The 15,226-nt window shown below is 39.6% G+C and overlaps 1 protein-coding gene across 1 annotated transcript in view; it reads right to left on the bottom strand.

Moving 5' to 3' along the window:
* LOC128864457 (zinc finger protein 624) overlaps positions 1–15,226 on the bottom strand; it is a 146,079-nt gene that overhangs the window by 6,915 nt on the left and 123,938 nt on the right. The window contains exon 5 of the mRNA XM_054104121.1: positions 14,288–14,491. Coding sequence (XP_053960096.1) covers positions 14,288–14,491 — 204 coding nt within the window. The remainder of the gene's footprint in view (positions 1–14,287; positions 14,492–15,226) is intronic.

Genomic DNA, 15,226 nt, shown 5'->3' on the forward strand with positions numbered 1-15,226 from the left:
GGGGTTATTTGAAAGAAAAGGTGTACGTCGATAAGCCAGCAACAATTCAAGAGCTAAAGGATGCGATGATGAGATCCTCAATTATGCCTTAGCGTCATTGAAAATTTGAACCATCGGATGGAGGTGTATCGCCGAGGCCGCGGCGCCATTTTGCCGATATTTTATTCTACATGTAATTGAGCCATACCAATTTAATCATAATAAAGAGAAATGACAATAATTTCCTAAAAAAATTGTATTTTATTCAAAATCAACACCGGCCCTTGAAACTTAACCACCCTTTATATACTGATATTTCACTTGTGTTTTTTTTTCATTTTATTTAAGTATATTTAGACCAATATTTATGTATAAAATTAAGAAAATATTGGGCCTAGACTAGTACGGATATATAATTGTTCTACAATTCATTAGAAGAGTCAATATATTAGTACTATAAATTAGCTCTAGTGAGAATCTGGCCGTGTCGTTTATTTCTTGCCCTAGAGACTTATTGATTTTATTTGTTTTTGTTTTTTTTTTCGTTTCTCTAATGGACTGCTCGAATAAAATATTTGAGTTAACAAATCGAAAAGTTGGTAACAACCGAGAAAAGTTTGCACAAAACCTCAGTTAATTGTTAATTTAGGAGACTTGCACAGGCAGATCGATCTATCGATGGTCGACAGACACATCATTGCCGCGCGCAAAACGACCCAACTCAACTGCACAGAAATAAGGAAATAAATAATGAGGAATACGCACGAAATAAATACACGGGCATGGTGCACAAGTCCCAATCGGAGCGAAATACCAACATAAGCAACCAGCTAATCAATGGCCATATGCGACCGCAATGAGCCGCTGAGGAATTTCTGCCACTGAGAGGTGCCCGCTCGTACAGGACAACAGCTACTACAGCTACAACAAAAGCTACATATAAAGAAAAAAAAACAGCAAGTATAACAACAACAACAACAACACACATCGAACCTAATTCGCCATTCGGTAAACTGAAATCAGATGAAAATGTCCAAATCGAACGAAATGAAATGTGAGTTAAAATCACCAAAACACGACTCTAACGCGCCGACTAGCCGACCAGCTAACCGCTGTACCCGACACCCGATACCCGCCCGACGCAACTTGACTGCATTCAATTCGACCCGCCATCGATTCATCGATTCACCAACCGGCGCGCACATTCACAGCATTTATCAGTTTTTGGACTGCTGTGGTGGAATTAATTGCCACCAAAGCCGTTCCAGAAGCCGCCTGCTCAATCGATAGTTGAGCCAAAAAGAACAAAAAACAGCAGCAACGGAGCAACAACGAAAAAAAAAACACACAGAGTGCCACAAAAGCGGTAGTGCTGTATCTGTTCATTCGCCCGTCCATCCGTCTGTGCGTCCGTTGGCGTGCACGCCAGGCTCCAGAGGACCTTCGGCGGAGCGGAGAAGCGCGTGTTGTGCTGAAATTGGCAACTGGTATTTTTCCTGCGTTCAGTTGGTTGTAAATTTTACGTAAGTACATATGTATGTATGTGTGTTTGTGTGTGTATATATTTGTATATGCCTATGCGCGCACGCGGTGAGCTTAATTAGCGGCAAATAGTGGTCTGCGTGCCTCGCCACCTCATTTCGGAGCCGCGGCAACCGGCCAGCCCTGACAGCAGCACAGCAACCAATCGAACACAGATCAAAGTCGATATACGGATGTGTGTGTGTGTGTACAAACAAGAAAGGGAAATTCACAAGTCCATGTGCACGCTCAACGCAAACAACAAAAACAACAACTACATCATCACAATAATAAAGGCTGTTCAGTGATCACTAATTGCAGATATTCCTATTGCTCACAATTAGTTTACTTTCAAGTAATGGAAAACAATTTTTGTGACAAATGAAGGAAATGAGTAAAACGAAAAGAATTTGGTGGGTGGAAAAAAATTCATGAAAAATGGAGAATGATGATGAATGCTTCGTGAAAATGTAAATTAGTTGTTGGAAGATTAAAGCCTTAGATGAATTGGAAGGAAAATTCGGATGTCGAAGTGAAAAAAAAAATTGAGAGGCGGACATTGCTCTGGGTTTCTGCAAACGATTTTTTGAGAGGAGATGGTGTATTAATCTAAAAATAGATTCTTCGTCCATGGCTCAAGCAATCTTCATTAATGGATCGACGATCTGTTGGGCATCCCTTTGAAATTAAAGCACTCGACACATCTACCATTCGGAAATGCACAGGTTCGAGTTTCCGTGCATGAAACACCAAATGATAGAAAAAGTTTTTTTCCAATTGCGGTCGTCCTCGACTGGATTTTTGCTATGGAAAAAGCTCTCCGTAAAAAATATTTGCTTTCGGAGTCGGCTGTAGGTCCCTCCATTTGTGAAACAACATCAAGACGCACGCCACGAATAGAAGGAGGAGCTCGGCCAAACACAATGAAAACTAACCCTAAACAACCATTAGAAGCTGACTGAAGCCAACGTTTTAGAACGACGTCCGACGAGGCATACCGAGCAAAGCTTGGAAAGAACTTCATGCGAGTAAAATGGTCTTTTTGAATAAACGCTTGCTTTCTGAAAGAAATGTTCACCATTTCCGAGGGCACGTAATACCAAATTTCAAGGCAATATCGTCACTATTTTCTTCGAAAGTTAGACCACTTCTTTGGTTCTAGCAACATCTCCATTGATATGGGTTGGAAAATGCGTCTGAACTAGGGTTGCATAAGATAGATTAAATTAGAGTTCATGATCACCGAACCGTACTTGAAAACGAGAAAGCTAGGGCTAGTTCCTTAAGAGAAGAATAAAGCAGATCTCTCTATCTCTCTCTCTCAATCAATAGCAAGCTTAAAGAGGCATGATGCAGCATTTTCAGCAATCGGCTCATAGATTACTTGAATTGAAGAGAACTTTGTCAAAGTCGTCGCCATTCCTAAGGGGCACTGACCTATTGGAATCCACGCCAAAGACTAGGAATCTTCCATTATCACTGTAGATGTTGGCGGAAGAGAAATGAAAAGGCTATACAGTTAGCAGTAATGTCCATATCTATGATACTCCGACAGCTAAATGGCTCTTGGGCTCGTTGTTTGAGCGTTCGAAATTAGTCGGACAATGCGTGACTTCTCTCTCGATTGCATACAAATACTTCGATAGTAGCCTCATTTGGGTTCCCGGTCACAGCGGTATAGAGGGAACCTGCTGGGCTGGTGAGCTAGCTAGGCAGAGGATCCTGGAGACGGTTTTATCGCAAAATGAGAGAATTGGGGTTAACTTGAGAATCTGTGGTCTACTCTTGGAAAGATTGGCGTCGCGTCAACTCAGCGAGCTTTGGGCTAGTGCACAAATGTGCAAAGTCGCGAGATCCTTCTGTCCACGGGTAAACTGGGACGCTCGAGAGAACTTCTAAGGCTACTAAAATCGCAGCTCTCGAACTTGGTAGGTATCCTTAGTAAACATTGTCCACTAGGTGTTCATGCGGTGAGAATTGGGATTGCTTCAAGTCTTCTGGAGAAGCTGTCTGAAGGACGAAGTGGAATCATCTCAGCATCTTCTTCTCAGGTGCCTTACACTCGTCGGAAAGATTTAAACATCTGTGCTCTCATATTTTTGCTACACCTGTGCATACTGCAGGTTTAAATATCACACAATTGGTGAAATTTATCAATCACCATATAGCCCGAATGATATTGACCTCTTTTGATTTGTTTTTGTTCCCAAATTTAAATCTTTGTGGAAAGAATTTTCTGGCGTTGAAAAGCTCAAAATGCGCATTTTTTAAAGAAGGAGGAGAAATATTTCTTGGATAACATTGAAAAATTAATTTGAAGTTATAACAGGTGTATTGGAGTTAAGGCTGATTATATTGAAAAATAAAAATTATGTTGAATTTAATTCGAGTTTTTTTTAAATATACCGAGAATACATGCGCCTCCCTCGTGAATACGCAATGCGAAAACTATAGTTTTATTTGTATTTTGTCTTAAAATACAACTTTTCTTTTCTCTAAAACTTTTTTAATCAAGATAAGTTGAGTCACTGTACATACATTAAGTGAACTATCTGAAAAGAAATTCAAGTCTCTTGTATACAAGGTGGCACAAAATTAATCACCCTACCGGAAAATTTATAATATTTTGGCACTTGTCAATTAGACAGACAAGCAGTGGAACGCGTTAAGGTTAAGATAAAGATTTAAAGTTCAAGGAAATGAAATTGACGATGAATTGGCCAACTGCGGATCAGCAGTTACCCCATAGGGACCAGAGCGAATAATTGGAATCAGTTCTACAGGAATCATGAATGGGACCCGTGGTTATGTATGCAATTAACTTAAAGAGACTGTCTAGAAACGCTACAGAACTGCAAAGTGTTTTGTGACAAGCCCGAACAGAAAACTGTGGATTTTTCTTCTAAAACTTGGTAAAAAATACGTTCCGTTGATGGTCGACATTATTACAGGAAGCTGCAGATGGACAAAACTGATGTTACCCCTCATGTCCCACCGACTGTCGCAGTTCCTCCTGTCACTAAGCAGAGGGGACAGTAGGCGGCTGGTTGGACTTATGACGGGCCACTTTCTATGGGCAAAGTACATGGAAAAGGTGGGCATCTCAGACAGTGCACTTTGCCCAGCATGTGGAGAGGAGGATGAGACGGCGGACCACTTTCTGTGTGCCTGGCCCGCCTTCGCTCGAATCAGGCTTGAGGTCTTTGGCACTGATGTGTTAAGAAGCGCCCACCTTGGCTCTTTGGCACGACAAGATCTACTCAGATTTCTTCGGAGATCGAGTAGATTTAAAGAAAATTAAAAAGGGGACCCGGGTGCAGTACAATGGACTTACTTGTGTCTGAGTGCTGCACTTTCTGAAAAAAAAAAAAATAAAAAAAAAAAACACAAGAAAAGGGGTCAGCATATGACGACCTGCAATCAGTAGGGGCCCGATTCGCCTTTCTGGCTTAGAGGAGGCGAATAGCACTGAGCATTTGCTCTATATGTGGATAATTCTGACAGGACCACCTATATCTTAGACAACTTTGTCTCTATTCTATCCTATCTCTCCCTTTCTGTTACTTCTCTCCTTTCCTCCTGGACAATCTTACCAATCTCTCGATGCTCGAGTTTTTTTCAAATTTAATTTCCATCACTCAAAATTATTTTTTTTGTATCATTCAGTAATTTTTTTAGGTTGCTGACGGACTTCTTCGCCAACAAACTACAAGTTTTCATCAACAAGTGCCTACGGCGGGTTCTGCGCATCTGTTGGCCCAGAACAATCTCCAACGCAGATCTTTGGCGTCAAAGCAAGCAACTATCTATCCAGTATAAGATAAAACTAAGGACGTGAAAATGGATCTAAACGGGCATAGCTTACGAAAGAACACAACTGAATTCTGCAGACAGACGGTAGAATGAAACCTGTAAGGTAGCAGACGTTAAGGTCGGCCTAAGTGCACATGCAAAAGAAGGCTTTAAAAGGCGTTGAGTGCGACTAGGAAGTCATTTAAGGAAATTAAAGTCATTACGAAGGACTGTAAGCGATGGTAAGGTTTTGTGTATACCAATGAAACATCATCATCATCATATTGGCATTGCAGTCGGGGGTGAACCATTCCCTCCTCTCCAATACGTCTCCATTCGTCTCGAAAGCTCGCTTTCGCTCTATGTTGTGAGATTCTCTTTTTAGGTATTCCGTCTTCTACGCCTTGCAACCATCGTCGCCTTGGTCGACCTAACTTTCTTGCTTCTTCAGGATTTGCTTCAAAAACTGCTTTGGTCGCTCTTTCGCTGCTCATTTGTAGGACGTGTCCATACCACGGTAATCTTTGCGACTTTATAAACCGCGTTACATTTCGTCCCGCGTCTAAAACACTGAGCTCGTGGCTATACCGCATGCGTTATGTACCGTCATCTAATCGTGTAGGACCGAATATTTTGCTGAGAATTTTTCTTTCAAATCGCATCAGTAAATTGGCGTCATTAACTTTAAGGACCATTGTTGTTAAGGACCGTAGTTGAGAACCGGTCTTATTATAGTTTTGTACATCTGGAGCTTTTGTTTCTTTGTTGTTTGTTGGATTCGTGGCAGTATGATTTATGACTGATAAGGCGTCGTCAGCCTCAAACCAGGTTTTTCTCACCGCATTTCCACTCAAGATTCTCTCTTTGAGAGGTATTCAGTCTCCAGTCAGGGTTAGCAGCACCAGCGCGCGCAGGCGAAAAGAGATGATTGGAAGTGATAGGTGGGAGGCATCATGTCGTAGGTTCAGCCATCCAATAGCACATCCCTGCCCTTTATGGTGTCACATCCATGTAACATTCGGGACAAAAGGAATTAATGATGATGATTATCAATTTTTCGGATGTTAACGATGTAAGTTCACAAAGTGGCTTAATTTTTTGACAGAAAAGCGATGCGGAAAGTATAGGGTGTTTATCTAAATCATTTTATTAAGGTGCGTAATACTTCGTTTATCAGGAATTTTCCAGGCTCCGCATATTTCTTACAACAGAATTCCTAAATTCTTCTAAAACTATCAAATTTCCATGTATGCAAAGTAGATTAAAAGGATGCATTTCCAAAGAAAGAAGCCACTCAAATAGTTGGTGCAGCTACCACTTGAAAAAAATGCAATTTATTCAGCCAATACTCCACCGCCTCGCCGCCGAACCGCAAAAACATCTGCCACCGCATGTAATTGAATGTGTGTATGCGAACATGAATATGAACGTGTCTCAGCTCGCTTGGACACGCATGTAAAATTGTAATAAACCAAACAATGCAGCCAATGATCCAAATCAGAGGGAATCGCAACGCGCAAACAGCTACCAACGAGCGCATATTTCAAGGTTAAATTGACTTCAATAACCGCCACCGCATTTACCGACCATTACCGGGCACACACGTACATACGTACGTCCGTACATGGGACAGGTCGACAACGACAGGCCGACAAGCGAGCGACCATTGTAAAACCAAAAAACTGTCGCGCCCGCGCTTTGGCGATCATCGTCAACCGCCACAGCATCGTCAGCAGCATCAGCACCAGCATCAGCATCAGTATCACAACAATGCAGACCGGCAATCATTGCGCTATACTCGTACTTGTCTTCGTCGTCGTCATCATCGTCCACCTCATCTTCGTTCATTCTTCGGGGCCAGAGTGAGTTTGGTGCATGTGACGTTGTGTCGCCGTCGTTCTTGTTCTCGTTCTCGTCCTCGTCGTCTTCACCATCATCATCATTTTCTGCGCACAACATGAATGCGATCAGGGGCGGACAGCGCATTACAACAACAATACTAACCAACTACCAGCGATACTCGTATCAGTGGCAAATGCACAGCGCAGCCAATTGGCTCAAGCAGCCAATGTTAGCTTCTGGCAATCTCTTCAAGGGGCCATTGGTGGCAGTGGCAGTGGCGGTGGCGATGACGGTGACGTTGGTGTATCGACTGTTGCAAAATATTACAGGAATTCAATGCGCATATCAAAGCGATCGATAAGTCACGATTCCTGAGGGTATGGCTTGGAATTCGTTGTCGGTTGGTTGGTTTGTTGGCGGCTCAGTGGTTCGTTCGCTGGCTGTTTGGTTGGCCATTGATTTTATTTGGTTGAGTTGCGCGTCGTTAAAATTTCTATTTGTTTTCTTTATTCATTTTACTCATTATTTTCTCCTTTTTTTTGCAGTTTGCAGCAACCTTCATTGGTTTAGTTGGCGTACCTGTATGCGTGTGTGTGTGTTTACTTCTAAGGCATAGGCGGCGCGCAGGCAGAGGATTATGCCATGCAGCAATATCAGTAGCGGCAGCTGGGACTTTTTCTTGCTTTTCTTGCTTTTCCTGCACTTTTTTTTGGCTACTTGTAAATGTTCGCCCATCAATTTATGCATGCAACGGCTGCTGCAAACGGTTGCGAACATTGCAATTATGCCTTTGGATTTTTACAAAGCCTTATCGGTCGGGCTTAGAACTGTCGTTGCCGCTGTTGACGCTGCCTACCAACAATGTGCACCTCCACGGGGCGAAGTAAGTGTGTTTATGCGATGATGAGTTGCTGCAAAAGGGCCAAGTGGATAGCGCCAAGGTGACCAAAATAAGTAGCGAATTAAGCAGATAATTATCGCAAGTCATTGTGAGGAATAGGCCGACATAAGCAGTCAATGTAGTGATTAGTTTCATAAAAGTGCATGCATAACTAAGTATGGATGTATGTGTGAGAGTATGCACATACAGATGTAAATGTGTTAGGTATGTAGGAGCAAGCGTGCGTATTTTTCCAATTGCATTTTCTGGAATTCGCATACATTTTTCGCAGCTCTTCTGCCATTTCTTTTCCAATGCGATATTTCAATTTCTTCAAAAATACGCTCCTGCCTTGGCGATTGCCTATTCAATTAAGCACAATTTTTTTCATCTGAACTACAGTTTCATGCTGGGAAAAGGAGGTAAGCGCAAGCGTTCAGGTCGCATGAGCGCAGTGATTTTGGTTATCCATAGCACAAAATTAGGCAACGACATTTTTACCCTAGAATCACAAGATATGTAAAATTTTGCAAAATATGTCATTGAAGTACTACTGTGGGCAAAAAGTAAGGTGAATTTTGTCAAACTTCGCGGGATTAAAATTTCGCTCTAGTTATTTTTTTCATGAGTTGGCAGCTCTGTTAATAACATCTGGGCCAACTCTCATGTGAATGTCATTATCAGTAATATATTTACGCTTGTGTTTACCAAACGACCAAGAGTGCATTTTTCGATTTCTACAATGTCTGATTTGATTGAGCAGAGAAGTGCCATCAAATTTTGTTTGCGGAATGAAATTTCGGCTACGGAAACGTTTAGCATGTTGCAGAAGGCATTTGGTGATTCGACCATGTCGCAGAAAAATGTTTATAAGTGGTACAAAGACTTCAAAGAGGGTCGAGAACGTGTTGATGACTTGGAGCGCTCCGGACGACCATCGACGTCAACAGTTGACCAACACGTCAATAAAGTGAAGGAGTTAGTGCTCAAAAGTCGTCGGTTGACTGTTAAAGACCTTACTGATATGATCGGAATATCAGAAGGATCTGTGAAAACCATTTTGAAAGACCATTTGGGCCTACGAGAAGTCAAATCTCGTTTGGTACCGAAAACTCTCAATTTCTTGGAAAAAAGTCGTCGCGTTGATGTGTGTGAAACAATGCTTTCAGACTATCAGGACAAGCTCAAATGCATAATTACGGGAGATGAGACTTGGATTTATGCTTACGACCCTGAAACAACCGACCAATCAAGCGAATATCGTGGTAAAGGCGAGGCCAGACCGAAAAAAGCACGTCAAACTCGTTCAAAAATAAAGGTCATGATGACAGTTTTTTTCGATTTTCGTGGTGTGGTGCACTATGAACTCCTTCCACCTGGCCAAACTGTTAAAAAGGAATATTATTTGAGCGTTATGTGTCGTTTACGTGAAGCAATTCGTCTAAAAAGACCAGAATTATGGGCCACCAACTCTTGGTTTTTGCATCACGATAATGCACCGTCTCACACTGCACTCGTTCTTCGTGACCATTTCGCCAAAAGTTCCACGCATATCGTTCCGCAACCACCGTATTCGCCTGATTTGGCTCCGTGTGACTTCTGGCTATTCCCAAAACTCAAGTGACCACTCCGGGGAACGCGTTTCGAGTCGATTGAGGAGATAAAAGCTGAATCGAAGAAGGTGCTGATGGCTATACCGGAAATGGACTATTTGACATGTTTCGGGGATTGGAAAAATCGGTGGCATAAGTGTATTTCATCGAGAGGGGATTATTTTGAAGGGGATGAAATTGATTTACAAGAATAAATAAAGATTTTCCATTTTACAATCACCTTACTTTTTGCCCACAGTAGTATGCCAGAAACATAAATTTGTAAAAACGAAAATGTTGGGGAAACCAAGTTGGAAATTTTTGCCCCTTTCTTGTTTGGCGCAATAACCGGATGCGCGATTTCGGTCGAGTTTAATACCAGCGCGGCAGTCGTTTCTTTCTCGTGATAACCGGTGGCAGTTGCATACACCAAGTGAAGCCAAGGCCTTCTCCATCTGATCTTTCCAAAGCAAAGATCAACTGAACCTACGCAAATGAGGCCTTGCTCTTCGTCTGCAACTGGTACTCATCTCTAGCGGAACAAAAGTTGCAGGAAGTCACTATGAGAGTTGACGAGCACAGAGTCACTACTATTCCAACTATTAAGTACCTTGGTAATACAACGCGGGGTGCGTCAAAGCTTCCTTCACAATGCTCCTCCAAAGCGACCACTCTTGAGCTCTTGCTTCGTAGTTACGTATTCCCAAATTCGCTTTAGATCATTTTGCATCTATTCATCGGTTGCTCGGTGTACCTTTAGCCATTACGCCCATTAGCTTTCCTGTCATGGCTTTCTTCACGGCACAGCCGTCTTATGCGCTGCGCTGTCGTTCTGAGTGAGATCGTTTAGTTCGGAGTTGTACCGAATTCTATAGGTACCATCATCCATTCTTATTGGACCAAAAATCTTTCTTCAAATTTTTCTTTCAATGCCAGCAATCAGCGCACAGTCAGCAGCTTTAAGAGTCCATACCTCAAATCCATATGTTCACATCGGTTGGATAAGGGTCTTGTACCTAGTTAGCTTTGTGGTTTTCGACATGAGGTGGGCCTCGAACAAGTTAAGGGGGGCATAATACGTTTTTTGGCTGCGTGGATGCGCTTCCTGACTGCAGAAGTTCTATCACCGTTACATGCGAACATAACCCCCAAATACTTAAAATGCATCACTGTTTCAAAAGTATAAGCTCCCATATGAATATTTTGCACTTGTGTAGGCCACCGCGACTTCAGCAAATATTTGGTTTTGCTGTTGTTTACAAAAAGACCAATACCGTTCGCAATTTTGTTAATCTTTAAAAGGTTTCTTTGAAATCGTTCGTACTCCTCGAGGGAATAGCGACATCATCTGCGTAAGCGCATGTTGACTTCCTTTCCCACAAAGTGCAGCATCAAATTGCATATGACAGTGGATAGCACATCACCTTGCTTCACACCGTTTCTGAGCTTCCCTTGAAAGCTCACTTTTGATGTTGTTTGTGTGGGCGTCGCGTTAACGAGCTTTATTAGTTTGATTGGTATTCCAAGTCTTAGCAATACATGGTGAATCCTACATTATTTAACACTGGCGTAGGCTGATTGGAAATCAACGAAGGGGCACTGGACAACTAGCCCATTTTCGTGATGTTTTTCAAACATTTGGCTAAGAAGAAAGCATTGGTCGATTGTGAAATCCGCATTGGTAGTCATCAATAATGCTCTCTGCATATTCGTTGATTCGTTCATAGAGAACACTTGTGAATAGGATTGTAAGCCGTGTTAAGCAGCGATATATCTTGGTATTATGCGAGACAAAAGGCTTTCGTTTAGAACCCACCTGGAGTCTGCTATCAAAAAAAAGAGTATCAGACAATATATCATTAATTGTTGAGAGAATATGTCGATGTGTTCGCAGAAGAGGTAGCAAAGCTTTTCGCGAACAAAATCGAACATTTTGACGCAAGAGCATCCAGCGTGGAAGTTTAGCAACAAAGACATGCAAATTTCACAAGCGGCCGTTGTACGTATCGTTGCATGCCGGAATTGAAGTACTGGCTCAAAATAATGCAAGGTGCGGTGGATTTTTACTGAACCCAGTTCTTAACTGCGCACGGATGTTTTAAGTCTTATTTGCATTGGTTCAAACACGAACCTGGTCCTGTATGCGGCCACTGCGGAGGGGCCGCCATGGAAGATGTGCACTACGTGATTATCGAATGCACTCGTTTTAATAGTACAAGAGGAACACTTGGTGCATATTCGGAGAAAGCTACGTCTTCAAACTCATTCAAAACATGCTGAAAGGTAGTGAAAATTGGCTGAGGACGCTAGAAAGGCTTAGGCAAAGCAACAGCGACTATTCGTTTTGTTTAGAAATATTTCCGTATTTAACTGACTTCAAATACCTTTGATTTTATATTCACAGCGTAAAATTTTAATTGGGTCATTGCATATATTTTACTAATTTTACAGTAATAAAATATTTGTGTGGCAACTCTACGAAAAAATATTTCTGAATTAAGGCTTTCTCAAATTCCTATTATGTGATACCAATATTGGAATCTCTTTTCGTTATTTTTGAATTATTATAATTAATTAGTTTACATTTTTAAGACGGATGGCAACCTTTCTTGAAATGTCTCTGGATTAAATTGTTTTCAAATACCTCTGATTTGATAACCGCCTCGTGAAATTTTGATTGACGCATTGCACATATTTTACTAATTTTAATGAAATATGTTTATGTAAGTGGTAACCCTATGCAAAAATATTTCTGAATTAAGGCTTTCTCAAACTTTTCAAGTGATACCAGTATTGTAGTATACTTTGCAACCAAATAGTTAATTAATTTACATTTTCAAGATAGATGGCAACCTCTTTCAGAAACATTTCTGTATTTAACGGTCTTCAAATATTTTTGATTAGATATTCACATTATACAATTTTAATTAGTTCATTGCATATATTTTATGTAGTCATTTTAATCAAATAGGTATGTAAGTGGCAACCCTATAAAAAAAGTATTTCTGAATTAAGACTTTCTCAAACTCCTTTCATTTGATACTCATGATGCCATTCATTTTTAACTATCAAATTTAATTTATTTTAATTTTTATGACAGATGGTAACCTTGTACAGAAATATTTCTAGACTGGTTTGTACTTAAGTAACTTCCACTTGATATTCACATCGTAAAATTTAAATTGGGTCATTGCACAGAATTTTATTAATTTTAATAATATATAAGGGTGGCAACTCTGTGAAAAATATGTCTGAATTAATGCTTTCTCAAATTCCTTTTATGCAATACCAATATTGGAATATATTTCTGTAATTTTTAAACTAATTTATTAAATTAATTAACATTTTCAAGATAGATAGCAACCCTGCTTAAAATGTTTCTGGATTAAATTGTTTTCAAATGCCTCTGATTTGATAACCGCCTCCTAAAATTTTAATTGGGTCATTGCACAAATTTAATTAATTTTAATAAAATATAAGGGTGGCAACTATGTGAAAAAATATTTCTGAATTAATGTTTTCTCAAATTCCTTTCATGCGATACCAATATTGGAATATATTTCTGTAACTTTTAAACTAATTTATTAAATTTATTAACGTTTTCAAGATAGATAGCAACCTTGCTTAAAATGTTTCTGGATTAAATTGTCTCAAATACCACTGATTTGACAATCGCATCGTAAAATTTTGATTGGCGCAATGCGCAAATTTTATTAATTTGAATAAAATATGCGTGTAAATGGCAACCCTATAAAAAACAATTCTATATTAAGAATTCATAAAACTCCTTTCATTTGATACTCACATTGTCGTTTATTTTTAACTATCAAATTTAATTTATTTTAATTTTTGTGGCCGATGGTAAATTATAAAATTTCAACTAACTTTATTTTTGAGCATTGCGGAAATTTTATTAATTTTAATAACATATATATGTAAGTGGCCACCCTATGCAAAAAAATTTCTGAAATAAGATTAATAATAAGAATTAAACTCCTTTCATTTGATACTAACATTGCAGTAACTTTTATTACTTTCTCAGGGAGTATATTTTTTAGGTCGCCGTGGTCTCCGCTTTGGTCTACATCTCCGGAATCGGTACAGTTTAGAAATCTTAATAATATATATACCTATGTATATGTAGCTGCGCTATTTCCGGACCCAGGCCGATGGTCTTGGCGGCTAGCGCTTTATATCTTTATTATAAATAATCATTCCTCTTACAAATAAATAAATGAATAAAAATTATCTCACAACCTTATTGGGTCTACATTGGGAAGAAATCAGCCACTACTTCGCACGGCCTTCAACACTTCAATGAAGCTGTGACTCCACTAAAAAACCATTGGAAATTAATCTACATATACTATATGAATATATATACTATATAAATATATGTATATACATACATAGGTCCAAAACAGGCACTAGCACGAAGTTTCATACCAACTGGGCGAAATCATAGCAATAATGGGCAGACTACAGCGAGCGGATGATTTGGTCAACAGATACATACATTTTTTAATATTAAGTTAAAAAAATATTTTTTCGAAAAAATAGAAAATCTTTAATTTTCGGTCATTAACCAAATACCAATATTTTACTATGCAGATTATATGCTGTTTACTACAACGAATTTACAAAATCTTTAAGAAATATTTTACGATATCTAAATACTCACCTTTTTAAATGCAACAAACTTTTCCCTTCATAGTTGCATGATGGCTCGTTACATTTGAGCTTCTCCTGAGCATGCGATGCTATGTGAATTCGCAGCGAAGTTGCGTTGGGTGCCACATATTTGCAGCCCTCATGATTGCATGCATTTTTCTGACTTTCCGACGGCGTAGCGATATGGCTGGCACTGTGCTTCTTTAGCATATAACTGCAAAGCAGAAATAAGAGAGTTGGTGGTTTTGATGTCCAATAAAAAACTAATAATAAATTAAATAACTCAAAAAATACAATTAACATAGTCTTGTAGAGCAGAAGGAGTTCTATCGAATGATTATTTACTCTTTGCCAAACAGCAAATAAATCGTTGTAAAATAAAAGAAAATATAAAAACGTTACGAACTTATTCCCCAAGCCAAAACATACATGCATTTGGAACCAGCTACTTGATTGACACTGAAAATGATTACTTTTGTTCGGCCAGGTCAAATTTTAGAAGTTATATTAACTAATTATTTTCATATTAATTTATATTGATTTAAATACCAAAATTTTCGCTTAAGTCCTCGTTGATTCACAAAATTTGCTAGATGTTGAAAATTATTTCAAAAATAAATCGCGAAAAGGGTTCTCTTTCCTTGGACAATAATTTTGTATTCAAATACAAATGCGCCCTTAAATTTTCTTATGATCTGAAAATGTCAAAACACCATTTATGTCATGGAGATTTTCACGTATGAGCAGCCTCTGGAAATTGTTAAAAATGATCATTGAAACTCTGAAATCGGTGGTCGCAGCTGTAAGTCGTTTCAGGCGGTTGTAATAAACGACCCACAAGAGAGGCTGTGCGTGCGAGGCAAACCAACATATTTACTATTGTTATGATGCTAGTGGGACAACGCGCCGGAGAAAGTAGCAAAAATATAAGCTTGAGTTCGAAATGAGT

This window comes from Anastrepha ludens, chromosome 5 (assembly GCF_028408465.1).
Source record: "Anastrepha ludens isolate Willacy chromosome 5, idAnaLude1.1, whole genome shotgun sequence".
Taxonomy (NCBI): Eukaryota; Metazoa; Arthropoda; class Insecta; order Diptera; family Tephritidae; genus Anastrepha; species Anastrepha ludens.